This window comes from Talpa europaea (genome assembly GCF_964194135.1).
Source record: "Talpa europaea genome assembly, chromosome: 6".
Classification (NCBI taxonomy): domain Eukaryota; kingdom Metazoa; phylum Chordata; class Mammalia; order Eulipotyphla; family Talpidae; genus Talpa; species Talpa europaea.
The window spans coordinates 74,894,014-74,909,177 of record NC_140072.1 but is presented as its reverse complement, the minus strand read 5'-3'; the positions used below and the strand labels follow the sequence as shown (position 1 = coordinate 74,909,177).

Below are 15,164 nucleotides of genomic sequence, written 5' to 3'. Positions count from 1 at the left end.
TGGAAATTTTTTTATTGCATCTCAGTATCTGGACGTTTGCTTCAGAAAAGTATGTGATGTGATCAATAAAGTACTTGCGCATAAAAAAAATTATATTACGGTACTCTGTTGGGAAATAAAGTTGAAATAAAGTTCAAGGAGTAAAAGAAACAATGTAAAGTATCTGTTAAAGAAAAAGTTGTTTATTTTTCAAATGGATGATGGTGGGTATTCCGATACTATGAAAATTAAATTCTAGTGCATAAATTCGAAGGGTTGCCCTAACTTGCATTCAGATTCTTTTTGGCTGCAAATTATATCATTTATGAAACTATTCTTGTGGGGAAATGTTAATACATTAACTTAAATGTATCACATGATTGTTGGGATAATTTTGTTCATATGCTCTCTAAAACAGTTTTTATTATAAGTTTGAGCATTGCTGGTATAAGGAGTGTATATAGTGGGGCGGGGGGGAGGGGGAACCACCTGATTTAAAGAAGTTGGGCAGAAGAGGAGGAAACCATAAACTGGGGAAGATTAAGCACATACATTCGGGAAAGTATTGTACAGGGAAAAAATTATTTCACAAGGCAAGTAGGTGGTCATCAGTGTTTAGTACTTCTGAGACCTTCAGTTGGATAAACAACAAAAACATATCCATAATATTTTATTATTAGGATGTGATTTTATCTTGAGAGCAATAAGGAAATTAGCAGAAGCCAGATTCCAGGTAATTAAAATCCTTTACATTGATAATCATAAAATGGGATTGTAATGGGTTCTTTCAGTTACATCGAGTATGTATCACTTCTGATTATATACCTCGATTATATACCTCTCGACTTCAACCTCCAGAACAAAGACTTTATTCTTATCTGCATAGCTTGCTGTGTTTCTAACACTACACACTTATATGAATTATATAATTAAGGACAATATCTACCCATATGTAGGTAATTTTTCTGGCAAATTTTTATTTTAAAACACCATTAAGTTTGTTAAGAATTAAACAGTACTATCAGATTTAGGGACGACACTCAGTATTTAAAACATGCTACATAAATCAGTTCCTGCATCCTGCACTATAATGTCAGCACTCTATAAAAACATGCTCAAGAGTTTTAAGTAGATAAGGGGTGCTGAAGAGTTTAGCATGTATTCTGAACTTTTAATTTTATCTATTTCTCCACTTTGAATATGAAAAAACTCTTTGCAGACAGTGATGCTGAAATTTGCACGTGCAGTATCAATGTCGGTAGGAGGCTGTTTCTAGCCATGACTTTGCTCCCTTCCTTCATTCTGTCTCCTGCTTCCTGAATAGTCAGAAATAAAATGGGTGTATTTACCAACATGGAAATTTCGAGTATAACCTGGCCCACATCCAAAGAGTTGAGAAATAAAAAAGGACATTTAAAACTGTATTATTAGACAACCAACAAATGAAAGAATAAATTACTTATTTTTTATACCTACAGGTTGTTATCAGCAGTTCTAAGAGTTTCGGAAGTTGAATCTCGAGCAATAAGAGCAGATCTCACTCATCTGCTAAGCCCTCAAATGGGCAAAGATATTGTTTGGTTTCTAAAACGCTGGGCAAAGACTTACCTCCTGGTGGATGAGAAACTATATGATCAGGTCAGAATGTAAAACTGTTTAGCTTCATTTGCATTTATAATGCTAACAGTAATACAAATGACAACTTTTTTGGGAAATTTTCTCATCAAAAGTTGAATATCTTCCATATTAAAAAAACAATGTAAATGGGATATTGTTTTAATAAATTTTCTTAGAGCAGATCATTTGGCTCATTTTAACCAACATTAAGTTATAGATTATTATGTGGGAATGGAGTATTTTATGTTCTTTGTATTTCTATGTACTAACATGTAAATATCATGTTAGTAATATTAATAGCTAATGAAATTAATAAATAAAACATGTTAGTGTTAATATGAAAATAATTAAATCTGATAGGAAAATCACATTGGGATGTGTTAACTGGATAGGGATGTCTTTTTTGGACTTACAGAAATGAATCCATTTATAAAATTGATGTGATATAAGCTGGATTTAGATGCTTATTTTTAGGTTGATTTTTCTATGGATTTTTTTTCCCAGATAATATTTATGACTTTAATTTTTTTTTTTTTTCCTCTCAAGATAAGTCTGCCATTCAGTACAGCATTTGGGGCAGATACAGAGGGTTCTCAGTGGATTATTGGCTACCTCTTACAAAAAGTCATCAGTAACCTCTCAGTGTGGAGTAGTGAGCAGGACCTTGCAAATGACACTGTGCAGCTCCTTGTCACTTTAGTAGAAAGAAGAGAAAGGTAAGCTGATTGTTAGAAGACTGACTGTGTATATGTGTGAGAAAGAGAAAAGATGATCAGAGAGAAACTTCGATTTGCTTTTTAAGTGTCAGTTACATGGTCCTAAGATCCAGATAGCCATACATTTTTAGAGTGGTATTTTTTAAAAAACGTTCATATTATTTTTATAAATACAAATAGAGTTTTCCCATATTACAGTTGAGGATTGTATGGACTATTCAAGATTTGGCAATAAAGAATTTTATCAGTAACATGTCTAATTCAGTGATTTATTACTAAACAATTTAATATGGAATAGTTTCAATGTGATGTTTTCAAGTATTCCATTGCATATCCCATTTTAAAGATGAGGAAAAATTTTCAGTGCTTTCTGCACCAAATGTAGGAAATATTTTTATTTTTCTTACTACATAGCAATATGGTTGTTATTATTACTGTTGTCATTGACTATTGTTTATTGACATCTTATAGTTTACTGTTCTGAACACTTCATTTATAGCATCTCATTTAATCATCACATCAGTCTGATCCATGAGCTTGAGGACTTTTATTACTATTGCTATCCTTATATTACCAAGCAGAAAACTGATAATTGAGAGAGATAAGGTAAACTTTATATTGTCATATGACTAGTAGATCTAGTAGATTTGAATGCAAGCTATATGACATCATAGTCAATAACAAGTTTACTATACTTTACAAATTAATTAAAATCCAGTTACCTTCCCTTTTGTTTTACTTAGCATGCATGTAAGTAATGCATCTTATATTTTGTTATTTTTGTCTGTAGGGCAAACTTAGTAATTCAGTGTGAAAACTGGTGGAACTTAGCTAAGCAGTTTGCAAGCCGAAGCCCACCTCTGAATTTCTTATCAAGTCCCGTGCAGAGGACCCTGATGAAGGCTCTTGTCTTGGGAGGTTTTGCACATATGGACACAGAAACCAAACAACAGTACTGGACAGAGGTAATGGTTTGTTTTTTTTGTTTTGTTTTTTTTTTTTTTTTTTTGATGATTCCTTGTATAATCCTGTGGTTGCTATATCTATGTGTTACCCTCTAACATCTGTGGAAACAAACATTTCAGTCATGACTTTTCTGATATTTTCCCCTCCTAATGAATAGGTTGAGACTTACTATTGTATAAAAGTAATCTTAAAATTTGTCCATATCTGCTTATGTGATGACTCTGAATGTTATCAAGTGTTCTGCAATTTAAGCACATTTTTCCTTAGCTCAATGAGAGCCTGAACTTGGATATTAATTCTTAATTTAGAATCAGTGAAACATTTCTTCTTAAACATGAGTTGCAATTTAACCATAGTATTAGTTTGCTAGGTCTGCTGTAACAAAATACTACCTCTCAGTAGCTTAAACAAGAAAAATTTGTCTTATACAGTTCTGAGGCTAGCGATCCAAGATTGAGGTGGTGTTGGTAGATCAAGGTGGTTCCTTTTGAGACCCATGCGGGAAAATCTGTTCCAGGCCTCTCCCCAGGCTTCTTATGGTTTATTAGCAATCACTGCTGTTCTTTGGCCCATAGAAACAACACCCTGATCTCTGCCTTCCATCTTCTTATGTCTTGGTCCACATTTTCCCTTTAGATAAGGACTCCAGTTATAGTGGGTTAGGACACCACCCTAATGACCTCATCTTAATGTAACTTACTTCATTTGAAGCAACCCAACTTCCAAATAAGGCCATGTTCTGAGTTGTTACAGGCAGTGAGCATAATTCAAGTCATAGTGACCACCATAGACATAGTGTCATATATAATTGAACTTTAAGTTGAGAATTGAGAGTTACCAGTGTATAGAGGTCACCAGTTCATAGCCCTTGAAACTAGTGTACTTTTAATTTATGAGAAGGGGGCACAGGCACAGTAACAAAATTATTAGGCAATTGTCTGTGACTTCAAAATCAAAGGAAAAATAGGCTGAATATATGTTTCTAGTGTAAATAATTAAATTAGCATATGCATGGGTTTGAGTAGAATTAAAATCTTTTCTCCACAAATATGCATATTCACCTTTATATCCAAGGTAGATCACTTCTCTGCCTTTTGGCTAACTAAGATCAAGTGTATATCCGAGGTAGGACTGATTATCTGAAGTTATGTTTTATGCCAAGGGAAGTTAGTAAGGAGCATACAGGCCAGAGCTTTTGTTGTTGCCCCCTCCCTGTCCAAAGGTTAGCAAACTGCAGCCCACAGACCAAAATGGCATGCTGTCTGTTTTTACAAATAGTTTTATTGAAATACGAACATGCTTAGTTGTTGCCATAGTGTCTGTGACTGCTTCTGTGCTGCAGTGTAATCTCAATTGAGTAGTTGTAAAGTTTGGCCCTCTAGAGAAAAAAGTTTGACGGTTACTTCTATGGAAGTTTTACTTTTTTTTTTTTTAATCATTTTGAGAGAAGATGGTAGCAATCACTGAGGGAGAGATGCAGATAGTAGCAGAATTCTATGACTGGCATTGAGGAGGTTGTGTTTTATGATATGTTTGTTCTTACTATGAGTGTGCCAACAGTTACGATGACCATCCTCAAAATAGGGAATGGGTATGTGGTTCAGATATGTTTTTTTCCTGTGCTTTTTCTGCCTCCCAACAAGTGGAAATGTTTCAGAAAGTGAATATTTATTCAGGTTGAAGAGATAAAATTGAAGAAATAAAGTATGGGAGTCAAACTTTTAGAAAATTCATGCTTAATTTTTGTAGGTTCTTCAGCCACTTCAACAGCGATTCTTAAGAGTGATAAATCAAGAAAACTTTCAGCAGCTGTGTCAGCAAGAGGAAGTCAAGCAAGAAATCACTGCTACGTTGGAGGCCCTGTGTGGCATAGCTGAGGCAACCCAGATTGACAATGTAGCAATCCTTTTTAATTTTTTAATGGACTTCCTTACCAATTGCATTGGATTGATGGAAGTTTACAAAAATACCCCAGAGACTGTCAATCTCATAATAGAAGTTTTTGTTGAAGTTGCACATAAACAGATATGCTATCTTGGAGAGGTAAGCACTACCTAATTTTATACCCTCAACATTAAAACTCTTTGAAACCTGAACAAAGTAATAGATTTGACATTTCAAATTTAATGATTATTATCTGGGATAATGTTTTCAAAAATAGATTTTTCAAAAATAATGGTTTTCAGAAGAACTCAATTCAGAGGAAGACATGAAGGAATAAATTCTTGCCCTAAAATTATGTCAACATGAGTAATTTTGCACTAATATGTTATTCAGTCAGTTTCATTCAAATGGGGAGTATTTGATAAAACAAATGCATTATGGTATTAACCAGTTTTACCACTGAGGGTTCTCTGTAGTAGAATCCTAAGACTAAAAAGAAGTACCATTGTTTACATCCTTGTTAATATTTTGACTGTGTAGGATTTCTCCCCTCAGATGTGGTCATTGTTCTACCACCAAAGCACCCATAGGCCTCCAACGTAGTCCACTGTTTGCTTTTTCCCTGCCTGCTTCCACCCTTAAAATCTTAAGTGGCAGTTTGTATCTTTGTTTCGTGAACAAGGTGTATGTTCACACATGCTAAATTCTTTAATATGAAGTAGACAAAGAGGTATTTTTTGTCCATTAAATTAGTTGTTATAAAAAGCTGTAGAGGAGTATTTGTACTCCTTTGTTAGATTAACATTTATCTTTTTCCAAATCATTTAATATGGGTTCCTGATTTGTAATTTTTTTGTTAGATCAAAGGAACTAGCTCAAAAGTAAGCTTATATCTTATAAGTATTATAAATATAGTCACAGATGCACTATTGAGGGCAGACCAATACCATTTAGTAATATTTAAGACCAGTGTTTGCAACTCTGTACTGTTGAACAATTTTAAATTTACAATCAATTTTAAATCTTATAATAAGCGTCATACTGGAAGTTGAATAGAACCAGTGTTACCTCAATTTAAAGACTAACAATGAAAAAAATTCTTTTTAAGTTGAAAGCAAAAGAAAAGTAGTTCTACTGCCAATATCTTACTGTCTCTCTAATATATATCAAATGAGTAAAATATTTGGATGTTAAATTGTTATTAGAAAACTGCTAATGTTTTAAACATAACTGTAAACTTCAATATATGCCTTTTAATTACTGTTAATGTTTTAATAATAGTTTAAAATGAGTATAAAAGGTTCTATTTGACTTCACAGTAAATTTATTCCATCATATTTTCCAATTTCTGTAATATTTATATTTGTTTCCCAACTCACTTCTATGCATTAGCATAATTTGTATCTGCTTTCTTATAGTCCAAAGCTATGAACTTATATGAAGCTTGCCTTACTTTGTTGCAAGTATATTCTAAGAATAATTTAGGGCGGCAAAGAATAGACGTTACAGCAGAGGAAGAGCAATACCAAGACTTGCTTCTCATCATGGAACTTCTTACTAACCTTCTATCAAAAGAGTTCATAGATTTCAGTGATACAGGTAAGATAAAGTGTGTATGTTTGAAAATTTTTTTATTTTAATTAAAGCAAAGGAATGTTTTCTTGGAGTGAAATCCCATGCAAAATTTCAGATTACAAAACAAGTGAAAATGGATCTTTTTGGTTGAAGTGAGAGTGGAATCTGCTTGATATTCACTCTCTTACCATCGTAGTGATAGCTTTCATTAATTAAGTTCTAACTAAATACCAAGCATTGTTCATATCTCAGTGATATGAAGTAGGTACCATTGATGTGCTCATTTTATAGTAAAGGAGACACAAAACTAGTAAGATAGATAGCCAGTAAATTGCAGGGCTGGGATTCATATACCAGCTTCTGACTTCAGAGCCAGTTTCTTTAGAGTTATACTTTATTGATGAATTACTCCTCACATAATTATTACTACAGCACTTAACTCTTAATCTGACCAGTTTTTTAGTAGTGCTGATTTTACTTCTGAAAATACTAGTTTAGCATTAGTTTTATTTTCATCATTGTGGAATAATAATGTAAACACAGAGTATCTGCATAAATTACTGAGACTCTAAAAAAGTGAAGTACAGAAGGATAACACTGAGCAAGACTTAACCAGATAACTTTACTATCTACTCACAAATTTATTTTGACTTGGGAATTTAACTGTATTTTCACTCTACTGAAGTTACAATTCTAAGACTACATTCTTTTTATTTTAATAGATGAAGTATTTAGAGGCCATGAGCCGGGGCATGCGCCTAACAGATCTGTGTCAGCAGCTGATGTTGTTTTATATGGCGTAAATCTAATTCTGCCCTTGATGTCACAGGATCTTTTGAAGGTAATTGAAGAAGGTGAATGTGAATATTAAAATTGTATGTGCTTCATGACTAAAGATATTTTGGACAAGAGCCTAGATCTCATTTAATCAAAGAAAAGTGTAAATCAAAGAAAAGTGTAAATGTCTATCTGTCAAGTGCATTGCAAATAAAATATTTGCATTTCTGTTACTGTTAACATTTATTCACAATAGTTACCATGCATGCATCTCAATAAACAGGCCCTCTGTTGCTGTCTCGGAGACCTACCTTCACTGATATATTAGTGACAGAAAAAAAACATTCTTTTAGAAACTTAGATCTGTTGTTAGCAGGTTTTCTTTTTTTAAAGATTTATTTATGCATACAAAAACTGGGGTATAGGCCAGAGATGCGGGGGGTGAGAGGAATCACCGGAGACAGAGTGGGGAACAGAATAGGTGGATCCACTAAAATACACTGCTGAGAGGAACAGTGGGGAGACAGGAGAGGTCTGCTGCGCCATGTGGGTAGCACCCTGGCCAGCTGGGGATCCAAACTCGTGCTGCAGAGGCTGCGGATAGCTTCACAGTGCTGTGCTTAACCCCTTGTGCTACCAGGGAGGCCCAGAGTCCTTCATCATTTGTTGTTAAGCAAATAAGATTACATTTTTCAGCTATATTCCTCTGATACCCTTTGAACATCATTCTGAGGCTGAGAGACTGAATATGAAAAGGCGTTTTCTAAGCCACTCCATATAGAAATGGAATGGTAAAAAAATAAGATTAATAAAAGTATTTAAAATTTTGCACATTCTGACAATGTTGTTCTTTCACCTCACCAGTCAATACAAAGAGTGTGGTGTGATGCTGTGGCTCCCCAAGTATGCCATAGGGGAGAGGAAGGAGTCTTTTCCTGAGTTGTCATAGGCAAATAAGGGTAGGAACAAAGACATGGCTGATGAACGTAAAAGGGGTGTGTGTGGGTGTGTGCATGCACACGTGTGCGTATACTCTTATACATCTGTACACGCATGCGCTAGATAAAATGGGAGAGGAGAAAAGAGATGGTAGGAAGGAAGAATGTGGAGACTGAGGACTGGAGTATAAGAATAAGGGTGTTATTTTATTCCCAACACAGCAGAATGTAATCATATGCTTCTCTTGACGAGTGTCTGTTGGAAAGGGTTCTGTGATGAACCACGAGCCACGTACCCATGCAGCAGCTAGGAAGATGTATATTGATATTTGTTTAGTGATTTGCTTTGTGGGGTTTGTTGTTTTGGGTTTTGTTTTTTTTTTTCCCCCATCAAATCATTGAACATTTAGGAATTTGGTTAGGTTTTTTTTTTTTTAAAGTATTTAAATATGTATTTTCTTAAATAACGTGAAGCTGTAGATTACATATTTTCACCTCAGTTCTCCCGGACTGTCCAACTAGGAAGTAGTTTTTAGAAATAGGAAATTCTGAATATTCTGCTCATAATGCATAATCTTAACAATTTATGTTATCTTTTCCAACATGCTTGATTGCAAATAAATATTTGCGAGAGTTTTATTCCTAGGTCACTTAATAAGATGAAATCTGGCTACTTTGTTTACTTTTTTTCCCTCACAGAGTGTCTGGAATTGCTGTAATTTTTTTTTAAAGATTTATTGATTTATGTATACAAAACTGGGGTCCAGGCTAGAGGTGTGGGGGTGAGAGGCTTCACCAGAGACAGAGTGGGGAACAGAACAGGCAGACCAACTGAAATACACTGCTGAGAGGAGCAGCGGGCAAGTCAGGAGAGGTCTGCTACAGCATGTGGACAGCTCCCTGGCCAGGGATTGAACCCGTGCTGCAGTGGCTGCAGACAGCCTCATAGGTTGCGTTTTTTTTTTTTTTTTTAAAGATTTATACAAGAACCGGGGTACAGGCCAGATGTGCAGAAGGGTGAGAGGATTCACCAAGACAGAGTGGGGGAACAGAACAGGCAGATTGACTGAAATACACTGCTGAGGGGAGCAGCGGGTGAGACAGGACAGGTCTGCCACGCCATGTGGGTATCTTGCTGGCTGGCCGGGATGGAACCTGCGCTGCAGAGGCTGCAGACAGCTTCACAGTACTGTGCTCAACCGCCTGCGCCACCAGGGAAGGCCCTGTAATTGCTGTAATTTTTAACTATCCACAGAATAATTGTTTTTACTATATGTTTCTTTTCTATTAGTTACTAAATGTTACTAAAATGTTTCCTTTATTGTAACTTTTTTACACTTAATTAGGCCTTTGTTTTCTCCCTTTTATGTGTTTTCAAGAAATCTTTGTACTTAGATGCTTTTGTTGTCTGTTGGTTTTTTATTGCATTAATGAAGATAAAAATTAGATAGCATTAAATATTTAATATTTCTTTTTCAGTTTCCAACTCTTTGTAATCAATACTACAAATTAATCACGTTTATCTGTGAGATTTTTCCTGAAAAAATACCACAGCTTCCTGAAGATCTTTTTAAAAGTTTGATGTACTCACTAGAACTAGGAATGACGTCATATCCTTTAAATGAACATCTTTATTGTTACTTGAGGGAAAAGATCTTATCTGAGAAAACCCTTAATTTGTATTTTCTTTTTTTGTGGTTCAGTTTTATTTCTTATAAAAGCTGTCCTCTCTGTTTGCCCTAATTCTGTTTGTTTTGTTAGTTTGCCTCATCCTGTCCACTTTCCACAGATCCCAAAGGCATTTGTGCCCAGTTCCCAAAGTCAGTCTTTCACTATATGCCACAGTTAGTATGTTTTTATGTGTATGTTGCTAAGTGTCTGATTATCAGCTACCTGAAAATAGAGAATAATGAGGCTTTTTATTTGTTGTGTGCATCATAATCAGCAACAACCTAGATATGTCCAGTCTAACAATCCACATACCAATACTTATGGATCATCTCTAAAATATTACAAATCTTTTCTCACCTAACTCAGACACATTGGACACTGATGTATTCTCTTATCTGTATTTCTAGAAATAGTCATCCATTTGATAATAGTTAGGACTTTTTGGTCTTTTTAAGTCAATTATATCTACTCTAGTTTGTTCTTTGACCTTCATGATCAGAATGAGTTCGGAGGTTTGCCAGCTTTGCCTGGAAGCTTTGACACCATTAGCTGAACAGTGTGCAAAAGCACAAGAAACAGATTCACCACTTTTTCTAGCAACACGGCACTTTCTAAAGGTAAGATGTTTGGGTAAGATGTCATGCATGTATATTTGAGCACATCATTCTTTATTCAAATGAGGAAATGCTTATGTTCTTTCATAGACGAGGCAGTAATGACTTTTCATTTACTTAGTTTTCTGGAGATCAATTTCCTGGACACAATATTCTCCACTTTTATTTTATATTCTTGAAAATTGATGTGGTAAATATAACCAAGAATTTGATTATTTGTTATACCACAGCAAGCAATAATATCTTTACATTATCCTTGGATTTTATAAAACCTGTTTTCTTTAAAAGAGTTGTTCAGATTTATTTAATAAATAAGAATAACCATCACCCCCTCTCTTTTTTTTTTTTTTTTTAATGGGTAGGGGCTGGAGCATTATATGATCATTAGATATTTTTATTGAGAGGTCTTATGTACTTTCAGCTGGTTTTTGATATGCTGGTTTTGCAAAAGCACAACACAGAGATGACCACTGCAGCTGGGGAAGCTTTCTACACGTTGGTGTGTCTGCATCAGGTACCGAGTACACATCTTTTCATGGGACACTTTTCATTTCTTTTAACAAGGAAATTGTTCAGGCAGATTAGTACTTCCATTTCTTGGAGGTTCTGTGATTCAGTGCTTCAGTTTTATTTCGATGAGGTTATTATTTCTTCCATCCTCATTAGCTTTATTTTTTTTTTAATTTATCTAACAAATTTCTTTGTTAGCAAGCATTTGTTTCCTTTCTCCACCATTGCAAATCATCCTTTACATTGATCACGGCCTTAAAGCTTATGTTTAAAAGACTATGCTAGAAACCAAGATACAGGCATAAAAGCATTAATAGAGACATGGTTTTTGGCCTTGAGGAACTCACAGTTTTGAAAGGGAGACAAAAGGAGTGTGCCTACAGAAAACATTGGGGGCAGGGAAGGAGTATTATTTCATATTACAGTAAGGAAATTACATGTTCATACATTACATACATTTCAGACATTATATACATTATGGAAAATACAGCTCATTATTCTGTTGTTTTGCTGACCCTACAGATGCTGAAGCGCTCATTGACTTGGGGTTAATTTAACAGAAGAAAAGTTATGCTAGCTTCCCTGTCTCCCACCACTATTCAAATCGAAAAGGTGTACTCATTAAGTGTATGAGACAAACCACATTGGATCACCATGACCTGGTGGTTCACTGGAGATGCTTTGGCATTGTTTTAAAAATAGAAGCCATAGTATTTGCTGTGATTTTCCTTTCATTTTTAAAAATACTTGGGATTTGAGGTTTTCCATACTACTTAAGGACTATCTTCCTACATTTTATTTATTGCTCTCTGCTATAAATACCACTTTCTGCCAGCTGATATCCATCTCATTCTGGTCTTTCTTTGTCATTTGGCTTCTTGTTGCTTACTAGAGTAGGCTTTTTGTCCCAACATGTATAAGTTGTCATTACATTCTGATGTCCTTTTTAAAAAATACATATTTACGCATTATAGAAAAGAGAGCAGGAATTTGAGAATGGTTAGTAGGATATCTTGCTGGTTTAGCCCCAGAGGCACTATCATTTCTTGTGAATAGGGAAATGATTTGAGTTTATACTTCTTCCTCTGTGAGCAGGCCTCTCCCTTGGATGGCGCAATTAGGGCGGTCAGAAGCTAATGAAAAACAGTGACAGAGTAGCTTCAAGAGAGTTTATTTTGGAAAGTTTCCTTTATTTCCACATTCATTTCTCGGTATAAAACTATTGGGGGTCAGAGTGGGGAAGGGGGTAGCAGAATAAAGAAAAACCACACGATCACGCACTTCATTTTTTTATATTTGTTAAAGCACCTTCTCCAAAGTCACCGGGCACAGTGCTGGTTTGGGGATGCATTTACACTCGAGGTATTCTGCTTCCACTTTGAGAAAGAACTGAAATACACTCCTCCAAAACAAGTGTTGTCTGTATGTGGGTACATTTGCTGTCCTCACAACTTTGTTGGCAAGATGTCTGTGAATAATAGGCTTTGGAGCCACAGAAGAAGCAATACAACTAAGTTGGTAATAACATGGGTTTTGTATCCAAACAGCCTGGATTCTTAAAGGCTGTGTGATCTTGGACTTATCATTTAACCTTGTGTAAGAAATTTCATCTGTAAAACAAGAATATTAAACAGTATCTACATGATAGCATTGTGATAAAAAATTAATGTGAATGGTTGGAGCAGTACCTAGAATATAGTAAACTTTCAGTAAATGTTCATTATTAAAAAGAACTGTAAATCCTGCCCTATAGAAACCCACAAACTCAGTAATATGATCTACTAGTGTGAAAGGTATTTGAGGAAGATACATGTTCTTATATATACTTTGTCTCTTCAATAGGCTGAATATTCTGAATTGGTTGAAACATTACTGTCAAGTCAACAAGACCCAGTTATTTACCAGAGATTAGCAGATGCCTTTGGCAAGCTCACAGCAAGCAGCACTCCTCCTACGCTGGATCGGAAGCAGAAGATGGCCTTTCTAAAGAGTTTAGAAGAATTTATGGCAAATGTTGGTGGTCTCCTTTGTGTAAAATAAACAACAAAGTTTTATGCTTAATTTAGATCCTTTCTGCAAAGTGCACTGAAATGCTAAAAGTTGACTTGAGTCTTATTCTGTTCTTCAGTTCTTTGGCCATGATTATGGCAAGCCTGAAAGTTTAATATAAAATGCCATGAAACAGGAAGGTCAACTTTGAATCAGCTTCTGCTGTTAGGTGAAAGCCACAATCCGTCATACATGTCTTAGAGATTTTGGATGGTGATTTAAATTTTTCAGAATGAAATTCCGTATGTACTGGCAGTATGGGCACCATGAAATACATACTCAGTGCCTTTTCCCCCTTTATCAAAACATTAGGTGGCTAGCCAAAGTTTCGAATTTTCATTATTAAATATTAAATGGTTATATGCTTAGTACTGTTCTCAAAATGTTGTCCAGAGATCCACCTGCGTCATTTGAGGAACTGGGTGAAAAGGTAGATTCTTGGGATGCAACTTATACACCCTCAGAGTCAGAATGTCTATTTGCTGGACCTTGAATTCTTCGTTTGAATAAGCTCCTTCCCTCTGCCACGCCAAAAGTTTTAAATCAATAGAAAGGACATTGAAAACTCTTTATACGTTCTGTGCTTTCAGATTTTTCCTCCCTTTGATGATTAGGTTTCTATTTCAGCAGGAATAAGAAACATTACCAGGTATTTGTTGACCTTTTTTAGTACATGTTCCCTGCTCTCTTTTTTTGTAACATCAACCTGATGCTGTGGGTTTTGTGTAATACAGGTCTCTAATCATACTCTGATGCCTGAAATTGAGAAGGAAAATACATGTATATTTTTTGTTCCATAAAGAGAACTTTAGGAACCGTAGCCATTTCATTGCCTTAATTTTTAAGAAGAAATTTTTAAAAAGAGCAGATTTGTTATAGTAATAAATCAAGTTTTGATGCTTCAGAGTTTGTTTAGGGTGTTAGCTGCTATAAACCTGGTGCCCTTTTGATCCTGTATTTATGTGGGTTTATGGGTGAAATGAAAGACTTGTTCATATGTAGTCTTAACTTTTTTTGAGTGTGTTTCTATCCAGCCATGAAACTCATGGCTAATAATCTACTCTGAATGGCTTGCTTAAGCAATAACTATTTTAAAGGATGTGAATTACTGATTCACACAGACTATTATACTCTGGGGGCATCTAGGGGCAATAATTATGCTAGAGTGGGTATTTTCCTCATTTCATAGAACCACGTAAATTTAATTTAAGAGATTAAGAAAATTCACTTTAAAAGTCTCTAGTTTGATTTTTCTAATCAGGAATTTTGTACTACTGCCTTGCTCCCTTTAATTCTTTATGCCAGTTTAAATTATGAATATGAAAGCTGACTTATAAACCACAGGTATATAAAACTGCCCACTGCAATATCAAAATCACACTGCATAGAGACAGAGGCCTTTGGTGCAGGCACTCTTGGAAACTGTGCTTCCAAGGGGTGGCCTTTCATCTGCTGTGTCCTTGGCACCAAAATGCTAAACTGTCCTTCAAATATAGTGTCTATTTCTGAGTTGCACATAGCATATGCACCTACATGTGTGATGCTGTGCAAAACTTTGTCTAACTCCGTGCTATAAACAGTTGCAGTTAACAAAACTGGAGCATCTAATTTCCACCCACCCTGTGCATATGGCATTTAGACACAGTGAGTGCAAGGCCTTGGCTCACAACTTTTTGAGGATCTTGATTTGATCACCATTGAGTCACAACTGAGGTGGAGCCAAGATACCTTAAAAAGACAGCTAGGAAAAAACCCATACTCTTCATAAAATATATGCTATTGTATTATTTAAAATATTTGAATAGTGCATTTATTTGTAGATTTCTTCTTTTTTGCCCTTACAGAGCCTGAAGCGTTTTTTTTTTTTT

At 35.2% G+C, this 15,164-nt stretch overlaps 1 protein-coding gene across 2 annotated transcripts in view; it reads left to right on the top strand.

Annotated features, from left to right (window-relative positions):
• XPO4 (exportin 4) overlaps window positions 1–13,287 on the top strand; it is a gene marked incomplete at both ends in the record, with an annotated part of 115,910 nt that extends 102,623 nt beyond the window's left edge. Inside the window, 10 exons of one of the 2 annotated variants that reach the window (XM_084235209.1) lie at window positions 1,458–1,617; window positions 2,143–2,312; window positions 3,103–3,277; window positions 5,028–5,321; window positions 6,581–6,761; window positions 7,460–7,578; window positions 9,932–10,062; window positions 10,623–10,740; window positions 11,159–11,251; window positions 13,090–13,287. In XM_084235209.1, coding sequence (XP_084091335.1) covers window positions 1,458–1,617; window positions 2,143–2,312; window positions 3,103–3,277; window positions 5,028–5,321; window positions 6,581–6,761; window positions 7,460–7,578; window positions 9,932–10,062; window positions 10,623–10,740; window positions 11,159–11,251; window positions 13,090–13,287 — 1,639 coding nt within the window. The remainder of the gene's footprint in view (window positions 1–1,457; window positions 1,618–2,142; window positions 2,313–3,102; window positions 3,278–5,027; window positions 5,322–6,580; window positions 6,762–7,459; window positions 7,579–9,931; window positions 10,063–10,622; window positions 10,741–11,158; window positions 11,252–13,089) is intronic. The other variant, XM_084235210.1, reaches the window with a different exon arrangement.
• Window positions 13,288–15,164: the final 1,877 nt, after the last annotated feature.